At 44.0% G+C, this 26,436-nt stretch overlaps 1 protein-coding gene across 8 annotated transcripts in view; it reads left to right on the forward strand.

Annotated features, from left to right (window-relative positions):
* The window catches only part of TYW1B (tRNA-yW synthesizing protein 1 homolog B), a 104,829-nt gene that overhangs the window by 71,576 nt on the left and 6,817 nt on the right, over window positions 1-26,436 (forward strand). For all 8 annotated transcript variants that reach the window (XM_055794424.1, XM_027781242.2, XM_027781238.2 and 5 more), the window contains 2 exons: window positions 5,227-5,337; window positions 18,411-18,578. In XM_055794424.1, coding sequence (XP_055650399.1) covers window positions 5,227-5,337; window positions 18,411-18,578 — 279 coding nt within the window. The remainder of the gene's footprint in view (window positions 1-5,226; window positions 5,338-18,410; window positions 18,579-26,436) is intronic.

The raw sequence follows: 26,436 nt of genomic DNA on the forward strand, positions 1-26,436 counted from the left end.
GATTGTTATTTGTACTGCTGGCAGTCTGTAAGGATTACTTGTATATAAGATTTTGTGGTATTAGGCCCTTAGTCATTTTGATTTGTCCCTTCTACCAGCTTTTTCTCTGCTCAGACAATGCTTGAGAGATGTTGCCCCCTGGAAAGAGTTTTATTCAGTTGCAATATTAATTTATGATTTTTTTTCTACTTTTTTCTGTATCCCTTTGGCAATATTTTTGTTTCTTCTTTCACCACCAGTTGTGATTAGTTAATACAGATTTTGTGATAGTTCAGTTTCTGAAGTGATGGAAAATACAGGTTGCAGTTGTTACTTGTGCTGCCCTATGGGAGGAAAAGCCTTTTTAATGTGCTTGTAACAGTTTTAATTTTATGAAGTATTTGAACTTTGAAGTTAGACTTCTAAAATTATCTAGGCTGTATATTGGAGAGTATTAAAAATGAGATTTAAATGGGAAGAAAAAAACCCCACCTCCCTTCATGCAAGCCTTCATTGCTGTAAGAAGAAACACTCACTGAAGCATTGTACTTAATGTAAGTGTGAAAATGCTGTGCTAAGAGTACACTGGTAACGTTTCGTCCTCCCCGCAAAACTGTTCTTGCAATATTGCATTTACTTGGGTCTGACAGCATTCGTCCTGTGTTCAGCTTGTTGATCTGAGCTTCAAACCACTTTTTGGTGGCATTTGTTTAGTCCCTCTGCAGAACAAGTGTAAAATTAATAAATGATTATTTATGTTTTTGCAGAAGTGTTTGCATGCCTCAGCCCAGTTCCAAAGTGGGGGAGGGAACAAACTGTTAAGAGTTACAAGAGCAAAGCACGGAGAGCGAATAGGGATTAGCCCTGAAAACCATTCATTAGATTACAGAGGGAAGAAGTGAGATGATCCTAGCAGCTGCAGGCACAGCAGTGCTGGGCAGAGGGGTGTCCCCACTCATTCTGGCTTGCAAGATGACAGGTGAGTGGACTTCCCTCCCTTTGGTGTCTGAAGGCTGGCAGAATGCTTGGTCATCATTGCACATGGATGTCCTCTGCCAACATAAGATTATTTTTTCCAAGATGTTTATATTTTTGCTGATCCAGTTGGGTTTTGGTCACGTCTGTCCGAGTGCGTGTCCCCATGCTCTAAGCCAGAGGCAGCTGTTGGTGGCTATGTGCCTTCACGCAGCTTTCACATCACACCCTCTTTGTATTGGTGGTGGCAGCCACTGGGAAGCAGGGCAGCTCTTCCAGTTGCTGTCAGTATTTTGTGGCCTTCCCTGAACCTGCCCCATCTGCTCTGGCAGTTCCAGGAACATGTGGGAAACAACCAGGCATGTCTAAAAGAAGTTGACAAGTGCTGGAGGCTGTGCCTGTGATTCCAGGAGGAAGCAGGGCACCGTAGGGTCAGCCCCATGATTATGAACCCCAGGGGACCCCTGTCTTCTGTGTCAGCAGAGCATGGAGCCACATGTTTCTTGCTTGCTCTTACACCTTCCTCCATGCTGCCTCCTGGAGAGCTGTCCCAGGGAGAGAAGTCCCGGTGATGGTTGTAAGTGCAGTGCTGAGGACTGGCAAATAAGAAACAAGTGTGTATTTGTTTCCTCTTTGATAACGGTTTATGTTAATCTTTGCAATCTGATTTAATCAATTTTTAATAGACTAGAGTTGATTTTTTCAAATATATTCCTTCCACTGTATTTTGGCAAGAAACATGAGCTGTGGGCAGTCCCCTGCAGCATGGTCTCCTATGGGGTGTGGGTGCACTTGGCACATTCATCTGCCAGCAGAGACAGAGGGGGAAACCAGTGTGGGCCCCCCTCAAAATCACAGTGTGGTCCTCTGAAATCACAGCATGGCACTCCCAGAGTCATCTTCCTCCAGTCAGTTGCTGTCAGTTTTTGCTGCCAACAAAGATGCTACTAGTTGGGGTTTTTTTATTGCTGCAAGTGATCCTTTTGGCCCCTGGAAAAGATTTTCTGTCTTCTTGGAGACTTCATAAAGGAATTGAACCTTGGGAGAACACTTAGTGCTGTTTTCTAAGCTTGCTCCAAGCAGCATGGCAGTACTGTAAATGCCACTTGTCACACATGGCCTTCAGGGTAGCAAATGCCCTCCTGAACTGCCAGCACTTCAGTTATCTAAAGGCCTTGCCCTGTCACTTCACACTTGAGCTAAGTATAAATATTTTTCGTTAGTCAATAGGAGCGTTCCATACATCTGTTGATGATATTTGTTATCCTTAATTCCAGCACTTGAGACCAGTGTCTGCCTGGTCTGGTCTCCTGTTATCTGTATGTCCTGTTCAGATTCCCCAAATAAAAAGTATCTGCTGTCTGAAGATCAAGTGGATTTTCTGAGACTTTCATCCTGCAAGTGGATTTCCTGTGGTTTATGTCTCTTGTGTTAAGGTTGAGATTATAATTTTCTTTTTTTCCTTTTTTATATCCTCCACTGCTGCAGCCTGTTCAGCCAGTGGTGGTGATGCTGCTCATGCTGGATTTAGTAGGATGCACTGTCCCACTCAGTGTGCTCATTGCCAAGCTACCTTTTCTATACACAGTAAAGATGTCCAGAAACTTGCTCTTAATTTCAGCACAAAACTATCCTGCCAGAACAAAGATATGCCCCAAAAAGCTTCACTTCATGGTGGGCTCCCCACTCTGATTGCACTGGGAACCCAACTTCCTAGTCTGAGGACTGGGTCCGGATCAGCAGCCTGTCTTAGGAGCTGGTATTAAAATGTGATTTTTATGTACTGCTGTCTTGAAGCTGCCCGCATTTGTTTACTGCTGTGAGCTGACCTTTGAGGAGACATTTCTGAGTTAATTGGGTATCTAATCACTTCAGATTGATAGGCGTATGTGTATTGGAGTTTTTCCTCTTGTTTGGTATTTTCCCCTCTGGTTTCTTCTTTCTCTGTTCTATGGCAAATGATGCATTTATTTTTTGTACTAGATCCTTCATTGTTTTTCTCTTTAGTAATTAACTGTTGATTTCATACTGGCCTGTTGCTTCTTGGCGTGAACCTTTCTTTTGCCAATCCATTCAAACTGAGAGTCTCCTTAAATATGTGCTTATATGCTGTGGCTAAAGTAGAGGCCAGCTATTTTAATTCTTTTGATATTTGGCTTTCAATAATCGTTCTCTCAATAATTCTTCGAAGTTACTCTCACAGACTTTTTTTTTTTAAAAAGAAAGCTCTACCTTAATGATTTTCTTAAGACACTGACTCCTTGTATGTATCGAATTCTTGCTTGTGTTTGTCTCCTGGAGAATTTTGCGGGTTTACCTGGTGCTTAGGTTCCCAAGACAACAGAGGCAGTGAGTGTGCTGGGACACTTCTGGTTCGTAGAAGAACATATAGTTCTCTGTACATATATGCCCTAAAGACCTTCCCCTGGCTGTGTTCAGATGTTAATGGGAGGAAGAAGATGCTCCTGTTTCTTACTGGTTTGTCCTAGTTATTTGTTAGTAAATAATCTGCAATGTTTCCATAGTAAACTGGTGTAGAAAATACTACTTTTGTTTTCCCTGAAATGTGTTTTAGGTAAGTGAAGTTTTGATTTTTATACAGAGGGCACAGTTCACTTATATGGCCTGTAGGTTAGAGGCTCTGAAGTAAAGTGTGGCTAGATTGAGGATTGATACTGGGAAGTGTCCCGTGTTACCTGGGGAGTGGTCATAGCACAAACACTTTAATAGCCTTGGACCAGGACTCAGGGTCCTGGGATCTGTCCCTGCTTTGCCTGAGGTCAGTGGATACTGTCAGAGGTACTGCAGTGGGGAACAGTCTGAGGTTTAGTGATGGAAAGTTCCTTATTAGCTTACCCTTCTCCAGTTGAAAAATGTAGTAAACTGAATAGTGTGCATGCTTCCCCCACATGGCGTTGACGTTCAGGTAACCTTGTGCCATGGGCATGTTGTGGGTAATAGGTAAGGGAGGATCTCCTAACTCGAGCTGAGTCTAAGCCTGGACTTTCTGGGGCAGGAGACTTTGATTCCAGCCCTTGCTGGGACTGTGAAGTCCCAGCCCTGGGATACAGCGTGGCCCCAGCCATGGAGTCTTGGGTTGCTGCGGATTTGTTGAATTGCTGTTTGGTGCTGGCTAAACTGATGCTTTTGTCACATTTTACAGTCTACGGTGTGCCAGGGGAAGAAAATGAGTTAATTCAAAAAACAATTGTGCTGGAAGATTGCTTTATAAATAAGTTTGAGATAAGCAAAATAAAACATTAGTGGAAGAGGAAGGGAAAGAGAGGGGAAGGATGGAAACAAGCAGATGCGAGCAATGAGACTGGATTTGTTCCGTGGCTAAGTGCTTATATTGCTAAGAGAAGTCCTTTTGTCATGAATAGCTGTTGTGGTGAGCAGCTCTTAGAGGGAAAATCAGAATAACTCCAAGGAAAGAAGTTCTCAGAGTGCTGTCTGCCACTGTGCACAGAAATAAGTCAGGTCTGAGTGTTTTGGAGAGGCACTGGTGTGATGATGGGGAGCTGCAGTGCTCAGCAGTGGGATGGAGAGGACAGGTCCATGCAGTGATAGTGCCCGGCAAAAATCCAGCTGCCCTGCTGCTGCAGAGGGTAGTGAGGGGTAGGTGCTGCTCTTGTAGTTAGCGCTGTAGCAACTGTGTTTCTAATGGTTTGCACCACGCTTCTATAAGGCTAGGTCATAAGCAGGGTGCTTGCAATGTTTTCCGGTTGTGATTTTTAATGGCCACTTTGTGCTTCCAATAAAATGTTCTGCATAACTGATCACGGGAGAGCCTTTTCTCTGTGATACTGTACCTGACGGGGAGTTTGCAGATGGGAGCAGACAAGGGTCTGTCTGTTCTTGTTTGTCCTGTCCAAAAGTCACCAATGCCAAGTGATCCAGCTGGAGGAAGTAAAGTATATCTGTGTAGCAACTAATGGTGAGGTTTTATGTCTGGGGAAGCAAATCGGAGAGTGATAAACTGCCTGGTTGTTATCCCATTAAGTTGAAGTACTGGGGATGTATGGAGGGAAGATAAGTGTATAGCAAAAGGTGGCTCAGCTCACAGATGCTATGGAGTAGCTTTCTTGAAAGAACAAGTGAGGGGGCTCTTGGTTTGGGTCTGGTTTGTTTTAGCCCCTGGCTTCTTGGAATAAATTACTGAGATTTTTGTGCCCACCACCACCCCACCCCGCTGTTTGAAGCTTTGTGCAAGGCTGGAACATGCTTCCTTTGTCAGAATGTGTTGCTAATGTAATTCTTCCTTTATTTCAGCAACAGCGAACTGTTTATAGGCTGACACTGGTGAAAGCTTGGAACGTGGATGAACTCAAAGCCTATGCTGACCTGATATCCCTTGGTAAACCAGACTTCATTGAGGTCAAGGTGAGTTGCATGAAGATACTTTATCTTTTTAATTAGTATTTTACTTTTTTCTCCCCATTCCCCACCCTCTGGTCTTAAACTTATACGAATAAATTCAATTCTTTCAAAGATTTCAGTGATGCATGAGGAACTTACCTCTTCCTTTTAATGTAATAAAGACTTACCTCTTCCTTTCTAATACCTTACGTGTACATTTAAAGTAGTCTTCAGTATTATGCAAGACAAGATTTGTACCAGCCAGCATCAGTTTCTGCCCAGCAGAATCATAACTCTCTGGTCTCTTTTGTATTTCTCATGAAAGCAGAAACTGATAAATGTAGATACTCCTTCTTTGTGTTAACCAACATTTTAAACAAAATATTCTGGGTCAGGCTTGTAGTTTGTGGTATTATTTTTTCCCATCCTAGTCTCAAATTTGCTGGAGGAGAAGGTGATAAGGTGTGGTTTACTGATACGCTATTTGTCTGGCTGTGTGAAACAGGGAAATATTACCCTCTGGAACTGGAAGAGGTACTAACAGGAGCCCATGTGAGATACAGCAGGGGAAGGAGGTGCTTTATCTTGGACTTAATCAATTTAGTATATAGAGAATGTAGAAAAGGCACATTACGAAGTGCTCTGTGAAGAATCACTATCAGCATTTTCATCCAGCAAACTCCTCTGTGACCAGCACATTTACCTCAGGTCTGTATTTCTGCAGCTCTATTACTCCTGGACTTTTTTGGTTCTTTCTTCTTTTCCTTCTCTTTTTTTTTTAACCTTTATTTACTGCTGCTTTGAAGAAAATGCCTGGAGTTTGCTGCAATTTCCTTATGAAACAAAACCCAGAGGTTTTGATATTGTCAGTGTTGAGAGGTCTCTTTATCTCTGAATGTGCTGCTGAAGTTGATAGCTTAATACAAAATAAGATTTTGAGTATGGTTTGGGGGGAAAAAAACCTCAGCTTTACAACATGTATCAGACTGCTTTATATTCCTTGGGTAAAACTTAGCAGGAGGAGTGCTCCTATGGGGCCCTTCCTACCTTGCATCTCCTGACTCTCTTACTGTAGCCTGGCTGTACAAGATCCTTCCAGTGTGCACGAAGGGCAGAGACGAGTGTGCAGAGCAGCACGGAGTGTGGGGCTGTCAGTGTACGTGCTGTTTAGACTGCTCTGTCGTGTGTACCAATTTTAGTAAAATGAATCGGGTGTAAGTTAATGTTTCTGAGCACAGATTCCCCTGAGCACTCTCCAGGGCGAACATCTGTCTCCTCCAAGGCAGAAGGCTACTGTTCCCTTTGCCTGGGGAAGGATTCAGCCTCTTATTTGTGGTTTCCCAGCAGCGCAGAGCTAAGTTCTCCCAGCGGCTCTTCCCTGGCAAAATCATGCCTTGGGCTGCCAGGGAAATAGGTGAGGAAAGAGGTGGTCGTAGATGTACTCCTGGCACTCTTCCAGCTGGGACAGGCTACTGCCCACTCTGCTTCAAAAAAGTCATCTTTGCAGTCCAGGTGCTTCAAAGTGCTTGTCAGATCTCAACTAGTGATGACTTTTCTCTACAGAAGGGATATGCATTGAACACTTTGCCCTGTTTGCAAAAGTGTGAACTGAGGCAGAGAGGGGCTGTGTGACATTCCCCAAAACCCCATAGCACGGTAGTGTAGCTGGGGGTTCGGCCTTGCTGTGTACCTGCCAACACCAGCCGCAAAGGGGGTTCAGAGGGGTTGCAGGGCACAGAAGGCAGAGAGGTACAGAAGGAATGATGCACTGTCTGGCCACATGCTGTTGGGTGGGTTTGGGACTTTTGTGGACTGATACTGGTTTTCAGTTGCTGGTTTTTTTTTTGTGTGGCTTGCTTTTTTTGAAGTTTATGCTGTTTAATATTACTTAAACTTGCAAGCAGGATGCCTTGCTCTAAATGCCGTATTTTCAGAAATTACGTATTTCAGAATTTCCAGCAGGTAAATGAACTTCTGCTGTAGGACGGAACTGTCTTTCGGGCAGGTGGTGATCCTGGCCAGAGCATGGTGTCTTCAAGCTAAGCAACAAAACAAATTGTGTCTCAGTTTCTTCCTCTATGAATCGTTCAGTGTTATGCCTAAACTGTGATCCTACAAACAGTCTGTAATTGGCATATGGAAAATCTCTTGTCTTTCCAATCGCAAGAGCAGTACTCGGAGAAACTAGAGTTTAAGCCTTTCAGAGGTTGCAGCATCTCTCTGCCTTGTCTCTGCTAGTTGTTGTATTTAGGCTGGAAGTGATGGGGGAAGTCTTCCCTTCCCTGGTTACAGCTCTCATTAAGAACTGCAGTACAGCAAATGTGAAATCACAACTTCATCATGATCTGTATACTCAAAGTCCAAAAAGTCTTCTACAGTTTGCTCTTTTTTCCAGTCTAGCAGAGGGAGGATGATTTCTCAGAGCTCTCAAAACCATACAGCGAGTCTGACAGCAGCTAAGCCCCGCAAGACAGGAGTGAGAAGCTGAGTACAAGAAAACACACTAATTCCTTTTCAGCTTCAGCAGCAGAAGTGAATTGTCAGGGTGCTGCTCCAGCTCTTTCACTAGCAGGCTCTGAAATAGTCTCCATTTTTTTCCATTTAATTGAGCTTTTAAATAGAGCTGTGCTGTCTTGTTATCTTAATTTCAAAGACAGGGAAGCAAGGTTCATATATTTCATGTACGAAGCACAATGTTGCAAGCAGGATTGCTGGAGTGCCCATTTGTAGCAGGAACTGAACTGGTCTTACTGCTGTCCGAAACGAATGGTGCAACTCTGTTCCGGCACAACACAGGGGGTCTAAATGGCATTTCCATCCTTTGAAAAATTCATAAAACTTTGTGATGGCTTCCATGAAGCAGTGGATTTGCTTGACACCAGATTGTGTTTAAATAGACCCAAAACTGGATGAAAGGTCTTGCTCACAGATTTTTGTATGAAAAGTTTTTATGTGAGAGCAAGGGGTTTTTAACAAGTTGCATTGCTTCCTTGCCTCTTTGGAGCAAGTGTAATGATCTAAAAGATGGGTGCTTGGTGCTCTGCAGAGGGGAAGTAGCTCACACTAAATATAGTATTAGCCCAGTCAGTGGCCTTATTTGTTTCACAGTTTCATCTGCCAGTTCCTGCTAAACAGCAGCGTTTCTAAAGCGTGGAAGATTTGGCTCTGTAGGGAGGCACAATGGCTTTCTTCTCTTGTTGCAGTGTCTGACTTTTGAAATGTGAGGGGCTTACATGGTTTCTCACTTCAAGCATGGAACCAATTTTTCACTTTTGGCCAGGAGTAAGTGACATGTTCTGGAGTGGCTGATGAACAGCTAGTTGTGTTGATGCGGGGTAGTGAGAGTGTCCACCCAAGTACCAACAAGAGAGGCTGAGAGAGGGGATGTTATCTGAAGGACAGCTTCCTTACTTGGCCATCCTTCTCTGAAGTGTTGATGGATTGCTGGTGGGGTGGTGTGCCCCCGTGCTGCTGGAGGTGTTCGTGTTGCTGCTGCACCTGTGCTTAGACCCTTACCCTGTGGTCTGACAGTAGTTATCCTCCTTTGCTGTGCACTTTGCAGACAGGTTGTTTTAATCTGATCATCTTTAATCCTGGCTTGCAAAGCTCTTGTCTAACACCCTACCCATGAGATTAACCTTCGCTTACAGCAGGATCACTGGTGCCATATGGCCAGTGCAGTGGTTTCAGAGGCGTCTCAGCTGTGCTGTTGAGCACGCTGGGGTTGAGAATACTTCAGGGTGCTTTGTTGCTTCTGCCTGTGGGGGATTCTTCATTTGTGGGGTGAAGCAGAGAGACAGGGTCTCTGTCCCTGCGATGTTTGACTGCTCTGGAATAAAAGGAAGCAAATCTCTTTTTCAGCAAAGGCGAGCAGCAGAAGCAGGACTGCATCACACAGCCCCCTGCCTAGAGCCTAGGAGTTTGCGGTTGTGCAGGCAAAGCATATGTAAGCAGAGTGATCGTGTAGATATAATCCCACAGCATTCAAAGTGATACTTCATACAGTAGTACATAGGAGTTAAATTCTGACCCAAAGGAGGGTGGGTTGAGGTGTGTTCAAATCTAGCACTCAGTATCGCTATCAGTATCCCCTCTCATGCACTGTGTATTGATCTGCACTTGGAAAAAACTGCCAGTGTGTAGCTGCCCTTTCATCCAGCCCCAGCAGTTGTGGTGTCCACATGGTTTGTGACCTGGGGTTTTTCCCAAAAGACCTCATATTTTTGATTTAAAGTAATTTCTTGTGTTCCTTTGAGAATGAAGCATATTGAAGAATCTATTTGGCGTGTGAATAGGGCTTAGCATTTTGTTTATTTTTTTTCAGAACTCCAGTGTGACAGGTCAAAAAGGCAAAGACTGAGTCCTGCTCAAAGCAAATAAACTAAAAAGATATTGCAAGATACTGCAAAGCATCTGCCAGAAAATGAGGCTCATCTCAGCAGGGATTTCCTGGTTAAATACTTGGGATAAATGACGTTCATTTAAAATGAATGTAGCTAATCCACTGTTGCTTCAGAAAGGCTCACAGGGTGGAGTGGATAGAGATTTAGATTCTTGCAGGCCTTAATACTTGTTCTCATTTACATGAGTTATCTTACAGTGGTATAACTCTGTGGGACCCTATTCTTTCTCTTATTTAAGCCAATAGAAATTAGCCTTGATTACCCTTGTGTAAAACTCAAGTAAAGGAAGAAGCAGTGATGTAGTTATTAAAATTGATTCATGTTTATTTATTGCATTAGTCTGTTTTAATGTCAGAATGTCACTGTCATAGTTGTACGAAGTATTTTTGGGAGCTGCACATTCTGGTTTTAAGGTATCTTTTTTGCAATGTTACCCTCTTTAGTGTTAAAAGCCAGAGATTTGTGTTGACATGCAGTATTTTGCTATTTATATTCCTTCTTAAACCAAAGGGGCAAAAGGATTTTCCTATGAAATGTGAACCATAAAATCATTGAGGTTGGAAAAGACCTTTAAGATCAAGTCCAACCATTAACCCAGCACTGCCAAGCCCACAACTAAACCATGTCGCTAAGCACCACATTTATGTATTTTTAAACACTTGCAGGGATGCCAGTTCCACCATCACCCTGGGCAGCCTGTTCTCATACTTGAACCACCCTTGCAGTGAAGAATTTTTTCCTAATACCCAACCTAAACCTCCCCTGGCACAACTTGAGGCTGTTTCCTCTTGTCCTATTGTTTCTTATCTGGGAGAAGAGACCAACCCCACCTCACTGCACCCTCCTCTCAGGTAGTTGTAGAGGGCGAGAAGGTCCCCCCTGAGCCCCCTCCTCTCCAGGCTGAACACCCCCAGCTCCCTCATGACACTTGTGCCCCAGCCCCTTCCCCAGCCCCTGCCCGGCTCTGGACACGCTGCAGCATCTCTGTGTCTGTCTGGGGGTGAGGGGCCCAAATCGGGATTCACGGTGCGGCCTTCCCAGTGCCGAGTACAGGGGGACGATCGCTGCCCTGGTCCTGCTGGCCACACAGTTTCAGATCCAAGCCAGGGTGCTCTTGGCCACCTGGGCACTCTGCCAGCTCAAGCTCAGCTGACCATCAACCAGCCCCCCCCAGGCCCTTTCCCGCTGGGCAGTTCCCAGCCCCCTGCCCCCAGCCCGCAGCTGCCTGTGGCTGCTGTGACCCATGGGCAGGACCCTGCATGGAGCCCTGTTGAACCTGATACAACTGACCTCAGCCCACCAGCCCAGCCTGCCCAGACCCCCTGCAGAGCCCCCTGCCCCCCAAGCAGGTCAGCACTTCCCCCAGCCTGGTGTCACCTGCAAAGTGACTGAGGGTGCACTCAATCCCCTTGTCCAGGTCATTGATATTCATCAGGCCCTGAGGAACTAATTCCAGTTGTGAATGGAGTGTGCTGCAGGGTCACGCTGGTGCACCACGGCCAGATGAGCACATGAAAACAGAGCCTGGACCTCCAGTCACTGCAGACACATTGTGGCGCAGCTGGGTACACTTCTGCTTTAATTGTTGCTGTGTCCACACATCCCCTCCATGCTGCCACTAGCTTTAAGGCTGTGCATGTGGGTCAAGTGTTCAGCCGCAAATACCTGGCTTTGCAGTTCAGACCGGGTTCTGCAGTGGTGAGGGAGATCTGGTTGCTCTGGTCAGAGCCACAAGTGGAGTGACATCCCTGGGGAAGTGGTCTGTATTTGCTAGAGTGAAGCTTCATCTTGCAGTTCTCAACAGTAGCGTGGCTTCTTGCCTGAGCAGAGCCTTGCTGCTTCTTTCCATCACTTCAGTTTAAGGTGGTGGGGGAGTGGGCCTACCTGGCTTGTCCTTTGTTCCAGGGCTGTTCATCCCGTGGTGCTGTCTGAGGGCAGGACTTAGGCAGAGCACAGATGAGAGCCATGGCACTGCACAGAATTTCAAGTCTTCATAAAATCAGTTTTCAACCACTTGAAAGCATTTGTACATGATGATTGCTCTGCAGATCCAGTGCAGCATCCTTGTGCTGAGCTCGTGGTGGAGGATAGGCTGGGTGTCGTTCAAAGCTCAGGATGATGTTCTGGGACTTCAGCTCCTGCTCGTAGTGTCTGAGACTGACTTATGGTATTAAAAAGACCCAGTAAATGACTGCAAGGAAGGACCAGAGGGAAGTATCTATCCCAATCTGCTTAGTCTTGTCATATTAAACAGTAAAGATTATTTAAGTGCTTAAAATAATGAAGAAAATGAGCTCTGCTTTAATGAGTTTTTAATTGCATGCAGCAAGCAGCGATTGCCCCCACCTGTCAAAAAGCTATTCAGAATCTTGCTGCTATTCCCATCTGCATTTAGATGAAGAGAAGGTGAAGTCTCCTGTCCTAGTGCCCGCTATAAAATAAATCTAAGCGATGTGTAATTTCTATGCCTGAAAAAAACTCAAACTATTGACCAGTTAATATTCTCTCAACTGTGAGCCATAGGTCCAAGGACAAGACACAGAGCATGGATGGTCCAAGGTGGCAGAGTAGGCAGTGGCAGGGCTGCATCACCTCCCTGTCATGCTGGAGAGCCACAGGGCTGTTGAGCACTCGACAAGAGGTTGAGCACTCTGCTGGATAAATCCCAGTTGGCCTGGACTGCTGTGGAAAGCTGCTTTCAGGTGGATCCTGAGCAGCCTCTGCTGCAAGTTGCTCCTTTCATTATTAGCATGTGTGTGTGACAGAGGTAGGGACCCAGCTTGCTATTTCTGTTGATCCAGCTAAAGGTTACAAGTTACTAATATGTGCCTGAGGAGTTCAGCTTGACATCAATGGGGTTTTTTAGTGTTGTGCGTACACAGTAAGGCTTGATAACAGGTTTCATTGCAAACATAGGTGAATGATTAAATTTTGAGTTTTCAAGTGACCCTGCCACACTCTTTTGTCGAAAAGTCAGTCTTTAGTCCAAGCCTTTGGTTTGGTACAAATATATGTGTGAAATTGAGGAGGTATTTTCGCATTCCAGCATTGGGCTTGGGTACAAGCGTAAGCCTGATGAAAACCCAAGGTAAAATGGATTGTTCTCATCTGGGTTTTTTTTGTTTCAGTAAAGGTTAGTATCCACAATAAGTGGGAACCACAGGGCATGGAAATTGTATTAGGCTTGTGAGGCTTTTAGATATGACCAGGGGAAGCTGCAGAAAAAAAAAGGAGCATATGGAAACTGGCTGTGTGTGATGGCCCAGTGTTGCTGTGCTCAGCCAACAGTCTGTAATAATAAATTTCTGTCCATGGCCCTGAGTGCTTGCTTGCAGGAGAAGAAGGGCTAGCCCTATGTAGTGCGTTTTGCAGCTGGGGCAACTGAGGCAGGGTAGCAGTGGATTGTAGCAAAGCAGGTCACTGGCTGAAAATTCACCTCCTGCCTTCCAGCCTAAGTCTTTCTAAACCTCCCACCTCTCCATGTGCTATTGCTCTTTATCACGGTATAAGGAGCAGAGTGATAAAATAAGTGATTTTAACAGTGGCCTTTTCTGTCTCAGTATCTATATGGCTTGTCTGTGTCCTGCGTTTCAGAGTTTAGCTTATACAGGAGGAGTTCCTTTGATTTCAAGTGAGTTGCCGAAGATTCATGGGCTGCAGTAGCACGGATCTGCATATTCCGTATGTGTGGTGCATCTGGAGAGCTGGTGGTAAATATTGGGGTTATGCTGCATAACTAACCATTTCCATTCCTGCTTTTCAGATTTAACTGACACAAATAAACCAATGTCCTTTGTTAAATCAACTTGAAAGCAATTATTAAAAACAACCAATGAGTCCAAATGCACTCCAATGAGGAGCAGACGTGCATGAAAGCTTGTGAATATGATTTGGACAATGCAGATGCTCAGATCATAAGCATTTTTATTGCAGAGAGTGCAATCTATCAACATGTCATTTGAGGCTTTTTATATTTGTTTTGGGTCAAGGCTGCCCCAGTTTTTAAACAGTGGCTCTGTCACTCAGCAGCTTGGCTGACACTTTTGTTCTTCTGTTAATTCACATGAGCATCAATTAAACAAATTTATAATTTGTGGGCTAGGAGTTAAGAAAATTCTCTTGTTCAGTAATTAAGTTGGGAAGCCTGGAGTTTCAGAGTTGAGAAACAAAGCACTGTCATAGTTAGTTCCCCAGTAATTTTTCCTTCGTAGTCCTGTGGATTAAAATGATTGCTGGTTGTCAAGATCTCCGGCAAGGAGCCAGATCACAGTGGAAAAAACGTGCTTCTTGCTGCAGTGATAATCATCTTGGCACAAGGCATTGCTTAAGTACAGTGTTGCGTGCTCGGCTCCATTACAGCAGCACAGAAATCCAGAGCATGCCCAGCGCTGTGGCTCTGTATTCGTACCAGCGTAACCAAGAATAGCTGAGATGATTTTCAGAAGGCTTCTGCATTTCAAGGTCTTTGGCCAAAGCTATGTGGCATGATTAGGATGCTAAAAGCACCCTTATTAAAGACTAATTAAGAGGCACCATCATTGATGCTGCTACTGCAGGGAAGTTGGTGTAAGAGCTTAGGGTATACAATAGAATGGTTTCCTTTTTTTAATGCTTGATGTCTTAATAACTGTCTTCGTGTATTACTGAAAAATATAACATGAGTGCCCTAATCAACTGTTCACATTTTTAAAGTGGTATCAGCACTGTTAATTAACTCAAATTTTAAGAAGTTGGGGAAGTTGAAAGCTGATGTGCTTTCGTTTAGTGTGCTGCTAAGCTGATTTTCATTGATTTGTGCTTGTGAATTAATCATCCATCCGAGCACTTAGTTATTCCATTTGCTTCTCCGCTTTCTTTGCTTGTAAATGATATCTTTGAAGTTTATTAAAAGAATGAGTCATGTTGTAGCTTCCTAAGAATTTTCCCCCTCTGTAGTCATACATTTTTCATGCTGCTCAAATCATAATCTGTATAATGAATGCAGGGAAAATATTGCTATATGGAGCCATGTCTATACAGCTGAACTCTGGAAATACATATCCTATTATTTATGTGGCTGGCTGCTCTAATATAAGAACATTTAAAATCTTTTTGAGACTTTCAGAGCTGGGCTAAAAAAATTAACCTACATAGCTGTTTAGCGCTCCCCTGGCTTGGCTGCAGTTGTGCACAGTCAACCTGTTTCCATGGTGGCTCTGAGTTATGGTATGTGGCTCTAATATCGTTTGCATGGGCAGATTAATAGAGGAAGTCCCTCATAAATTTAACAGTGAGAAAGTAATTGCTTCCAAAACTTGTACAGTTTCTAATTAGCATGAGTCTGTTTCTTTTGTAGCCCTATTTAAGCACTGCATGATTCACCTTGCTCTAGTTTTAAGTATTTGCAAAGGATCTGTCTGCATGTGTCACGGTCAGCAATAAACAACTTAAATGTAGGTGAATTAGGTCTTGGGAGTGCAGCATCAGCTGGGAGCAGGTGCCATAAACATAGTGTGGATGCAAATGCCATTTAAAAGAAGTAGAAGTGCTCTTCACAGAGGAAAACATGAGAACGCAAAACATAATCATCCATAAAATTGTGTGCACTCTGTTTTAAAGACTGGTGCTTGATGGGATTCTGTGACTAGAATAAGAAATAGCTGGGCCAAAGACCAAAGGTGATGAAACAACCCAGCGAGGTAGAGAGGGGTTGGGCTTTTGTCTAGAAGAAAAGCTGTTTCTTGTGTGAATTTGCCCTTTTGGCTACCAGTGGATTTGTGACCTGGGTTGCAATACCACAGGTTAAACCACCTGGATGAGCCTTTAATGGATTTTATTTGGAAAGAAAGAAATAAGAAAAACACGTCTCAGCAAGCCACGTACTGCTGAGCTAGTTTATGAGAATATTAATAAATTAAAGATGGAGCAAGGCAGTAATGAATTTGAGTTCATGGCTAAGACTAAATCAGTAATTCAGGAGGTTCAAGTGATCCAATCTCCAATTTAAGAGCAGCTGATCTCAAAATGATGAGGCTGAAGTTGGGTGGAGTGCTGTGTAGGAGAACTTGAGAGGCTGCATTCACTGACAAGTGATCGTTGCAGCGCATGGAGCTGGCGGCAGCAGGGGGTGGGTATTGCAGTGACCTGGAGGGGCTCAGCTTCTGCTGCAAATAAATCACCTAAACAAGCAGTGCTCATGTCTTGGCTTTGTGTAGGCACAGCAGGAACGTGTGTCCTGCTTTGACGTGCTCTCCTTCAGTCTGTGTGCTGTATTGGGTGTTTGAGAAGGGAGCTGGAGAAAGAACCCAGTATCCCTGCTAGCTTAGTGCAATTAAATCTGAGATGAAGGTGTCTTTTTGAACAATGTCACTTCTAAAGTAGCAACTAGTTTTGAGTCTTTTTCCAGAAAACAATCAGAAAAGCTGCTTCGCCAAAGGTTCCTACTCCTGCATGTTCACACTGGCAAGCTACAGAGCTTTACAGGCTGATGTGCGGTGGGAAGCTTCTCTCCGTGCTCTGCCCAGGGGGTGCTTGTAGTGCTCATCACATCAGTTTGCATGTGCTGGGTACTTCCCATGCCATGGACTAGTTGTGGTTTTTTATCGGTACAGATATAACGTACCAGTGTTGCATGACCTTTACTTCTGCCAAGTCGGGAGATCAGGAGCGATGGGGGCTTTGGGGGTGTGTGAGTGATGGTGCTGGCCTTTCAGCTGGCAGGTGGCATTGGGTGTGGGATCCGCAATCAGTGCAAATCAATCATTAAAAAAATTCCCTCTGTTTTGGGTGGACATTTGCCCTGGGGCCATTACTTCAGCTCTCAGCATTTCATAAAGCAGCACAGACTTTTTGTGGAGTGGTAGGATTATAGAAACTCCCCAGTTGTTCTGATGGCCCTTGACCAAAACACAAGCTGCTTTTTAATGTTATCAAGTCACTTCTACTCATCAGTAAACAATTAGTTTCTCCAGTGCACCAAACTGGATTTTTACCCTCCTTCAGTGTGTATGCAGGAGGTGCAGGCAGAGATGGACTTTTTTTCTGAACAGTTCTCAGTATTTACTGAATTAGTTTAAGCAAAAGACTGTAAGAGTGAAGTGAGCTGGAGGGAGTTTTTATAAATGCCTTTATATTTTGGGGTGTTTCCTTGTGTACTCAGCCCTGAAAAATAAATCTGTGTGTTTACTGACTGTACTGGCTTTACTGTGCCGATGTTATTTTTTTATCTGGCTCATGGCCCTCGACATCCAAGGGGGATATTGAGCAGTTTGGACAAGTGTCCCCAGTTTCTATTCACTGGTCTGGAGCGCTGAATGCCTAGCAGTGGATGTAGCTGTCTTCTCCTGTAGGTGAGGTCTGGGGGGAAAAGCAGGGAGGAGCATGCTCAATATTTTCCTTAAAATGCTACTACCTACCCCGGCAGGTGGGCAGCCTGCAGCCCTCCATGCAAACAGAACTGCTGGTACTGAGCCAGAGAATTAAAGAACTATCTTGGAAATGGCAACTTGTGTTACTTTAGATGGAGGAGGTTGGGCAGAGTTCTCCACCTGGTTTCTAGAAGCATGTGGCCACATGAGGCTTTGTGTTCATCCTTTCACGCCAGTGTTGAGGATCTTGGTGGAACCTGGAATCGCTGGATGCAGCAGCAGAGCCAGCAGCAAACCAGCTTTTGTGGTCTACGCTGCGGTCACCTCTGAACAGCAAGCTCATTGCTGAGCAACTGGGTTATTTCTGCCTCCCAAGGAATGAACGAACAACAAAGAGCAGCACCTACAAAGCCTTGAAATTTTCTTACAGTCTTGTAAGTCTTGTTAACTGGAAGTCAGAGGAGCAGTGCTGCCATGGAGAGGAGCAGACCAGAGGCGAGGCAGGCTGGGTTAGAAAGATGAAGCTCCAGCAGTGCCACAATGCTGTCCAGGGCGGCTGTCTTTCCTCCCCTACAGCTTGCCCCATGGCCTGTGCAAATCTTGTCTCCCTTTTTTCCAGGCTGTAAAAGGAGGGTAGGAACATGTCCCTCTCGAAGATGTTGACTTCCTGGCTTTGTTAAGGATTGTTAGGTGCTTGGCTACTGCACAAAAACAGCTTAGATGAGCAGAGGGGCAGAAGCAAAGCCCTGTTTTTTCTGGGGAAACTCTGTTTTTGAGCCCAGGGAAGATGCTTTTATCCCCATGGAGTTTTACGAGGGGTCAGAATGAGATTTATATGAATACTAGAGGACAGTGGCAGAAATCACAGCCTTGGCTTGGAAGGGGAAAGGTCCTTATCTCTGTGGCACATAGGACAGGTATCTCTAGAAGTGTCATGCTGACTTGTTGCATTGGATGTTCACGAGACTTTCTTTCAGGCATGTCGTGTTTTAAGACCAAGTGACTTATTCAAAGGGCCTTTGGTGGCTCAGGAGCAGCACGAACATCCTCTGTTTGCATGGTTTTAAAGCTGCTTTCCACAATAAGGACTAACCTGTGTTTTTTCTGCTGGAGAAGCCTAGGCACACAGTGGTTTGGTGATGGTCACTGAGGGAGAGGCAGATTTATTTCTCTCTCTTTTTTTTTTGTTTGTTTTTAATGCCATCTTCAAATTTGTTACCTTTCCATAAGATACAGCGTGAAGGGGAGGACAGAGCAGACTGTTGCCAGGGTTTGCTCTGACTGATGCCAGTGCTGCCCTGAGCTTGTGAAGGGTTAAGCTGACTCTGATTTCCGTATTTCTTTTCAGGGCATGACATACTGCGGTGAAAGCTCAGCCAGCAGCCTCACCATGGCCAACGTCCCCTGGCACGAGGAGGTGGTGCGCTTTGTCCAGGAGCTGGCAGACCTCATCCCCGACTATGAAATTGCATGCGAGCACGAACACTCAAACTGTCTTCTGATAGCTCATAAAAAGGTGAGACTGTCAGGGTGCGATAGCGGCACCATATCTTCTTGGAAGTGTTGTACAATTGCCTTGTTCCAATACATACTCTCTCTAGAGTTAGCTGGATATTTTCTTGGGGGAAAAAAATGCATTAGCGTATATTGCAGAGCATGCTGTGGAATAGTTACTGAAGCCACTACAGGTTGCAGCTCTTCGTGGTAACTCGCAGCATTCCCATGGATCCAGACAAGAAGCAAGTATCTCCTGTGCTTTGTCACACTCGCTTTGCATTTTGAGAAAGGCAAGAACAAATCTTGCTTAGGTGGGTCAGCTGGCTTTGTCTTGTTTCTGTATTTTCATGATGATTTTCAGTGGCATAGACAGCTTGCTGAGAAAGTTACACCAGAATAGGCTAGTGTTGTGCTTTTCCTCTTCTGCATCTTCGTGATGCCTGCTAGAACTTTATAGAAATTTATAGAACATCCTTCCCTTTAGTCAGAGTTAAGATAATGTGTATTTCTTCCTTTGGAGAAATAATTTTGGCAGAGTTAACAGAGGATGTTTTCCTTTTGAACTGGAGCTGCCTTTCTGCAAAACTCTTTTGCAGGACAAACGAAGCAGCTAGAACAATTACATGCGTTCTCCATCTTAATGATGGAGAAGAAGTAGTGGTGCTGCCTTGTGACACCAGTCCAGCGTCCCTTTATGCAATTGGAGTGCCTCACAGGCCAAGCGTGTTTCAGCAGCCTGTGTGGAAAACATTTTGTTTGAAACTTGGGTTCCTTCTTAAATACCATCAACACAATTTGAAATAAAGTGCAACGCCAAAAAAATACTAGATTTAAAGGATGCTGGATATGAAAAATATCAAGTACAATTTTGCTTTCTGAGCTTCAGAAAAGCTTAATAGAAAGAATAAAAGTGTTTAATAATGTGCTAGCTAGGCAACTGGTGGAGCAGCTACTTATTATGCTAATTGTGATGATCTTTCTCTTTGCATATTCTTTGCTTGTGGTTGAAGTCACGAGCGCTCTCATGTCCCTTGCTTAAATGGGAGCTGCTTTTAGTGAGTGGTGGTGTAGGGATTTCCATGGGAGGTGATTCACAGTACGTGCAGGGAATAACTAGTTAAAATCACCATTTGCAAAAGCTCCAAAACATTTTAAAGCCACATTTGAGCATTATTAGAATTTCATTGTTGAAAACTTCTGCACAGTTACAAAACTGTTACTTGCAATTTGCAGTTTTATGGGAACAGCTGTAAAAGAGCAGAGGAAAATGGGATACCTGGCACTATTTTTCTTTTAATTCACCTTAAAGTTGCTTTATTTAAAGTTGCTTTATTTACAGTCTTGTCTTGGTTGTTGCCACTGGCAACTGTGCCTGAGCAAATCCTTGATTGCAAAATACTCTTTTCCGTTCTGAAGTGAAGGGCCCAGGGAAAGAAAGGAAACAGATTGCCACCGAACTTCTTGATGCATAATTTAAGTAACACTGTTAGTAACAAGAATAGATTGATACCGGCCCAGGAGGAATTCAACAGCTGCTTTGCTTTCCAAAGCCATTAGGAGAGGGTGTCTTTTGGAAACAGTTTATACTCAGTACTAAAATAACTAATAAAAAATAAATTTATTTCTATTACATTTAATTTTGAATTTCAGGCTCCAGTGGAGAATAAAATTTGTCAGTGTATATTATTTGCAGCAAACCTGTACTCTGGGAACAGTCAAACTAGTGATTAATTGCAAAATCAAAGGTATCTTAAAAAAGTTAAGGAGTTGCAAGAAGATGGTAATAAAAATCATTAGGAAATGTGATTTATTTCACTGTGTTCTTCTAGGTCTGAGTTTTGAGGTGGTCAGTGCTCATATTAATTTTAAATGCCAATATTGAAATGCCAGCCTGTATAAAAAAGTTGAAAATGTCAGAGAAATAATGCTGCTTGCTTGCAGCCACTGCTTCCTGATTTATGGAGAGTCGTTGATGGGCATATGCTTACCTGATGAGTGATAGTTTAGAATGTCGGCTCTGATGTCTCTTAAGCCCAGGGATTTAGGTAGAAACAGGGGATTTTAGGTAGAGGAAACTGAAGTTTGTACGTTTGGTGTTATTTTCTTTTCTCGGGAAATCAAGAGGTGATACAGAGACTAGAGCTGTTGCATTTTCAGGATACCTCAGTGTCTCAAGGAGTGTATTATTGGGCTTCCAAGTCTCTTCCCACATACGCGTGCAGGCACATGCACCCTGCTGACCAGGAGTGGTTCCTGGTGTCTGAGTCTTTCTGCAGTTACAGGTGAGGTGCTTGTGAGAGCCTTCAGGACTTGGTGAGTCTCAGGACGTGAGATATGTCCCACTTCACCTCAAAGAGCTTTGGATCTGGCACTCCTGTGCTATCCCAGGAGACCTTAAAAAAAATCTCATAACTTGAAACCTTACAGTAAAATGTTTGTTTTCCAGTTACCCTTCATAGAGCCTAAAAAAATAACACAGAGAATGCCTGTGCCTCACTCACCATAACCTGAGAAACTATTAGTTACTGGTATTTCCACTTTTTTGTTGTTGTTTTTTGGTGTTTGTTTCCAACTGGGTTTCAGCTGCTTGAGCCTGAAGGACAAGCAAGGAGAGCTAGGCTTGAGTGCAGCCCTTCCTTGGCTTGGTCTGGGCTCCCATGGGTGGGAGAGCTCCTCTTCCCTGCCTTTCCTGCATCTTCCTCCCAGCTTTCTGCTCCCCTCCACATACAGGTTTCCATCTATTCTTGAGAGGTGTCCAGTGTGTTTTGGTTCCATCCTTTCTGATTCTGTGGCAATAGGGCTAAGTACTTGAGTAACTGTTTCTTTGTAGCAAATCCTATAAACACCACGGTACAAAAACTTAATTTATTACAGCACTGTTGAACTAATGGCTGAGATACTGAGACAGCAGCAGCTTTATCATTTAACAATTAATTCGAGTAACCTTTTCCAGAGAGATGTTAGGCGCTGTTTTTCCTGGATTGTAACCATAAGTGTATCCTCAGGACAACCATAACAAGTGCTTAAGAAGGGGGAATGTGCTGCAGCTGCCTTGCAAGCAAAGATTTTTTTGAGTGAAAGTTAGCATCTTGGTAATTTATAGACTAAACCCCTCTGCCTTGGTCTGTTGAATTTGCTTTGTGTTTACCACTTTCTCCATTGTGTTAAAACGCTTGCCTGCCAATTCTCTTCTATTACATTCATTTAAATATCTACCTTGCTTTTGCAAGTGGGTTGTTTTCCAGCTACATTCTCCCTGTTGCTTTACAGCCACAAGTTTCTCGTTAGTTCAGTTTGTATTGTGTCCTAGCTGCTCGCTCTGGTCCTTAGCAAGTTTTCTAGTAGGTGTGAGGATCCCTGCCTCTCACCCGTGATGCTGGGATTGATTTCTGTGTCAATTAGCTATGCGTGGCACAGGGAATAGTTCTGAAATCCCATTGCTTTTTGCTGTCTTTGGATGTCTCACTTGGCAGGATGAAATGAAAGGCTGGTGGGTTCAGAAGGGTGGCTACCATTGTTCTTTTTTTACCTTAATAAATGGGTACACCTGACTTCCAGAAGCAGATCCAAGTCCATAGCCTGGATCCAGATGTTCCCTTGTGGTGTGGAGGCAGTCTTGTGTCCCAACCCTCCCTTGCCTCACCATTTGGATTATTTCCCTGGTTGACGTGGTCTGGGTTAGCACTGCATTCTCCAGCATGGCAGTGTGAGCCTGGCATCCACAAAATGACCCAAGGTAGATGATTTTAGGAATGTCCTTGTAATCATTTCATTTCCATAATCAAAATGCAGTGCTGAGGTTACACAGGGTACCTCCGAGGCAGGTGTCGTGGTTAGTTTGAACTGAAATGAGTTGGGAGAAGATAGTAGCCTGACCGAAGGTGCTCATCACTCTCCGTCAACCAAGAAATCTTCCCAGCAAAGAGGGAATCAGCCTTTTCTTTCCCACCGGCTTTTCCAGCACGGCCTGTGTCTGCACCATGGAGGCTTGGATGGGACATGAAGACTTCACGTGCATCCTGGCTGCACTTGCAGAAGGCTTGAGAGGTTGGGTGAAAGGCGTTGAAGTTGTTCCATGCTGAGCATTTCATCTATATTTAGGGAGGAAAAGGAAGCACTTAACTACCAGCTGCAGATTGACTAACAAGGGTTATATTACAGAAAAATAGTCCATCACACTTTATTTCCTTCCTGCCTTGCAAATCATTCGGAGAGCATAAACTGTTCTTGTGATCAAGCATCCCAGATCCAGAATCTGGGTCATGTTCTCTGCCTGCTCACCCATCAGTTACCCTGTACCTGTGACAGCGTTACTGTGAAAGGGGGAAAGCAAACTGGAGTTGCTGCTTCAGGTCACTGAGTAGATGCCACATCCCTGTGTCTGCAGCAGATGCAGGGGATGACGCTGCTCCCCAGCTGAGGACAAGGTGTCTCAGTAGCCAAAGAATAGCCTTAGTGCAGGCATGAGTACGAGTGTTACGTTTCCTGAAGGTTTTTTTCTTTCCGTTGTCTCCTTCCAAATAGGAAGGTGGCTCTGCTGTGCTTGATCTGTTAGTTATTAAAAGATGATCACAGTTGTGCTGAAGTAATCCATTTTTCATCCACTGGAATTAAAACTGTCTGGTTGTAGCCCTGGCTTAATTGGCAGATGAGATGATCTGCTCTGCAGTGGGTAGGGATTAAAAAAAAAAATCTGCAATAATGAATCTTTTCTTTAGACTAACTCATGCGAGATTAGATATAATAAATAGAAGCTAACGAGTTGCAGAGGACTGGTCCCACGGGCATGGGGCCATGCAGCACTGGTGGGGGACGGTGCCTGCTCAGCTGCGCAGGTCGGGTCAGCGTTGGTTTCGTGTTGCCTTTTGGTTTCACTCTCTTGAAAAACACAACAGCGGATCCCATTTCCAGGCGTTCTAGTTGCCAGCTTTAGAAGGTTTCATCTACTGTAAGATGTCTGATTGCTAATGAGCACTTATTTAATTCACTGAACATATAACTGCAAGGCTACTTTTTGTTCCCATCTAAAATTGATGGAAACTTTCAGTACTGTTAACTGTTCATAGATACTGTCTGCAACGTTGCTGAGGAGTTTAAAACTCTGTGGTTCCCAGGGCTTGGTGTCCCTGCAGATTTTCATTTAGCCCCATGGACACAGCATGTAGTGAGACTTGCCTCTGCATGCCCCTGTGCTGTTCTGTTGCATGCATTTGTAACTTAATAACCACCTTAATCTTTATTTCTTCCCCCTAAAGCCTGAGGTTACAACTGGTAATTAAAAACAAAAGATTTTAGCTTTTTAACAAGCAATATGACCCTGTTAAGATTAATTATTCTACAATATTTCTTCTTTTCCTGAGTGACTCCATTTCAGTCACTTCCACTGTCAAACAAAGGGAGCCTTAAATAATTGTGAGCCTTAATTAGGTGAGAAACTGTGTGTAATAATTCAATGAATTATTTGTTTGACTTGGAGAGCTTCATACTGGCAGGTGGTGAAAATAGTCATAGCGGTTGCATAATGTAAGTGCTTTGCACTCCCGTTATATATGATCTGTTTAATAATACCCTGTGTGACAGTGTAAAAGCTGTTTTGTTTATTGCAATGATGGGCAGCCTTCAAATTTAAATTAAGGAGCTAGGATTTGAGCCATCAAGATCATCTTTACAGAAGCCTTTTTTGATGTCATGCCCGGAGAAGTGGCTGATGGTGGAGACCAGCAATTGAAGACCAGCAGCTGAAAGCTGCTGCATTGCAAATCTGGAGTGGTAACTAATTCCCAAGTAACACATTTGACACGGCATTACCCTCTACTTGGGCATCTCCTGTTTTGTGTACCAGTGGTCTGAACTGCTTATAAGCCAAATGACTCGGAAGTGGAGTGGGAAGATGTGATTTTATTTTTCAGAAGGGGAATCACAAAGGTAAAGACTGGCAGGTCAGTCACAGTGAGAGCGGGATGAACCTACCCCCCCAGCTTCACGTATGGCCTCAGCTGCTGCAGTATTTAAATTCCTGCTGACTGCGAGAGCCCAGCTGCACCATCTAGATGGTTCATGAGACTTCTGTCTGTCCATTATAGAAAAGCCAGATGTGTACGTTAGCCCACTGAATGTGTGGATGTGGCTCATAGAGGGATTCTCCGCAAGCTTTGTGCTGTTCCTTTGAGACCGATGTGCTGTAGCAGACCTGGGGTCTGTAAGTGTCTCCTGGTCTCTTTGCTGACAATGAAAATGTAAGAGGAAATAAAAGGGATGTTGGGTGTTAACTACTGCCCTGCCACATGGCCAGTTGCAGCCAGTATGAAAAGTAGCCGGGACGGATTTATTTTTGCATATGTGGTAATATGTATTTTAATATATACTATTAATATATATATTTTTTAATTTATATATGAAGACTTCATGTGCATCCTGGCTGCATATATATCAATATATGTTAAAATATATATTGTTAATATATAGTTATATAGATAAAATAAAAAATATATAATAAATAACATGTATCCCTGCAGACTGATAAAACTTGTGGTGTTTTGATGCTCCTGAGTAGTACCAGCTGCTACCACGGCTTCTAAGGAGAGAAGCATTTCTACCACAGATTTTTTTTTTTCTTTTAATCTCAAAATACCATTAATATAAGCCCTGTAGTGTGGGGACAAGTGGTCTTCAGTGACCCTGTGGGCTGTGAGCTCACCTGGCTTGAGATGGACAGCCTGCACAGCTGGCAGGAGGCTGTGTGGATACTTGAAAACAAGTTTTTGAATTTCAGGACCACATAGTTATGTAAGCATGGAATTATAAATACATCTGCTTAAGACCTGTGTGCAAAGCCACTCTCCATCTCCTGAGGACAATGCTTTTCCTTAATAGCAAAAGAATGTATTTAAGCTCAACAAAGAAAATATTTCAAGGAAAGCCACTGAAAAACAGACTGAGGATATCCTGACTGCTTCTCCAAAGATAATTCAAAGATAAGTTTTCTTCTCAAGAAGGAATATAAATGGGATGTAGTATTGGGCCTGTTTAAATCCCTCTGTGTTTAAATGCTCAGGCTCCACAGGGACTGTAATGTTTGATGGACTGTGAATGCATTACCTCCCGTAAAGTCTTTGTGCACAAAACAATTTTTTTGTTGTTGGTTTTCTTTGTTGTGTTGGGGTTTCTTGGGGTGGGGTTGTGTTGGGGTTTTTTGGGGTGGGTTTTTTTTGTGAAAGCAACCCCCTGCCTGCAACACAGAGCATGCAACACTGACTGCATCTTGCAGCCCTGGCTCACCAAAGCCATGGGCAGCAGCGCTGCTGTTGGCACTTGAGGGTTGGTTTGCATGTGGCAGCCAGGAAGGGGCTGTGAAGACAGTGCTGGATCCAGCCACTCTGTGGGGAGAGACAGGGAGCAAGGCATGCCAGCAGCACAGAGCCCCCGTGTGAGCTGTCAGCTTGTGTTGCTTGGCTGGGATTTCAGTGCTTAGGCAGGGGGAAGGACTTAATCATTTCTGAATGTCTAAGAGCAGAGCTGGCAGTTGGGTTTAATTTGTTTTTCAGGATGGGATGTAACTGCGGACTAGGAAGCGTCAGACCTGCTGGCCTTACAAAAGCCGAGTTGCTGAGACTTGCTTTTGCAAAATGCTCCTTTAATGTCTCATGCAATGTGCAAACCAAAATAAGTGTTGACTGAAACATTTGGCAAAGACGGGTTTTAAAATGCTGGAAACCATAACTAAAAAGGCATCAGAGGAGCAGTGGGCTTTCCCTGCCCTCCTGTATGACGCTACGCCAGTTCTGTGCCTCCCTGCAACTGAAGTACATGCTGTTTTCCCTGCTTCCCACATTACTTTTTTGTGTGGTCTTTAAAGCAATGTGTAAAACTGCCGTGTT

The sequence above is a fragment of the Falco peregrinus genome, chromosome 2 (assembly GCF_023634155.1).
Source record: "Falco peregrinus isolate bFalPer1 chromosome 2, bFalPer1.pri, whole genome shotgun sequence".
Taxonomy (NCBI): domain Eukaryota; kingdom Metazoa; phylum Chordata; class Aves; order Falconiformes; family Falconidae; genus Falco; species Falco peregrinus.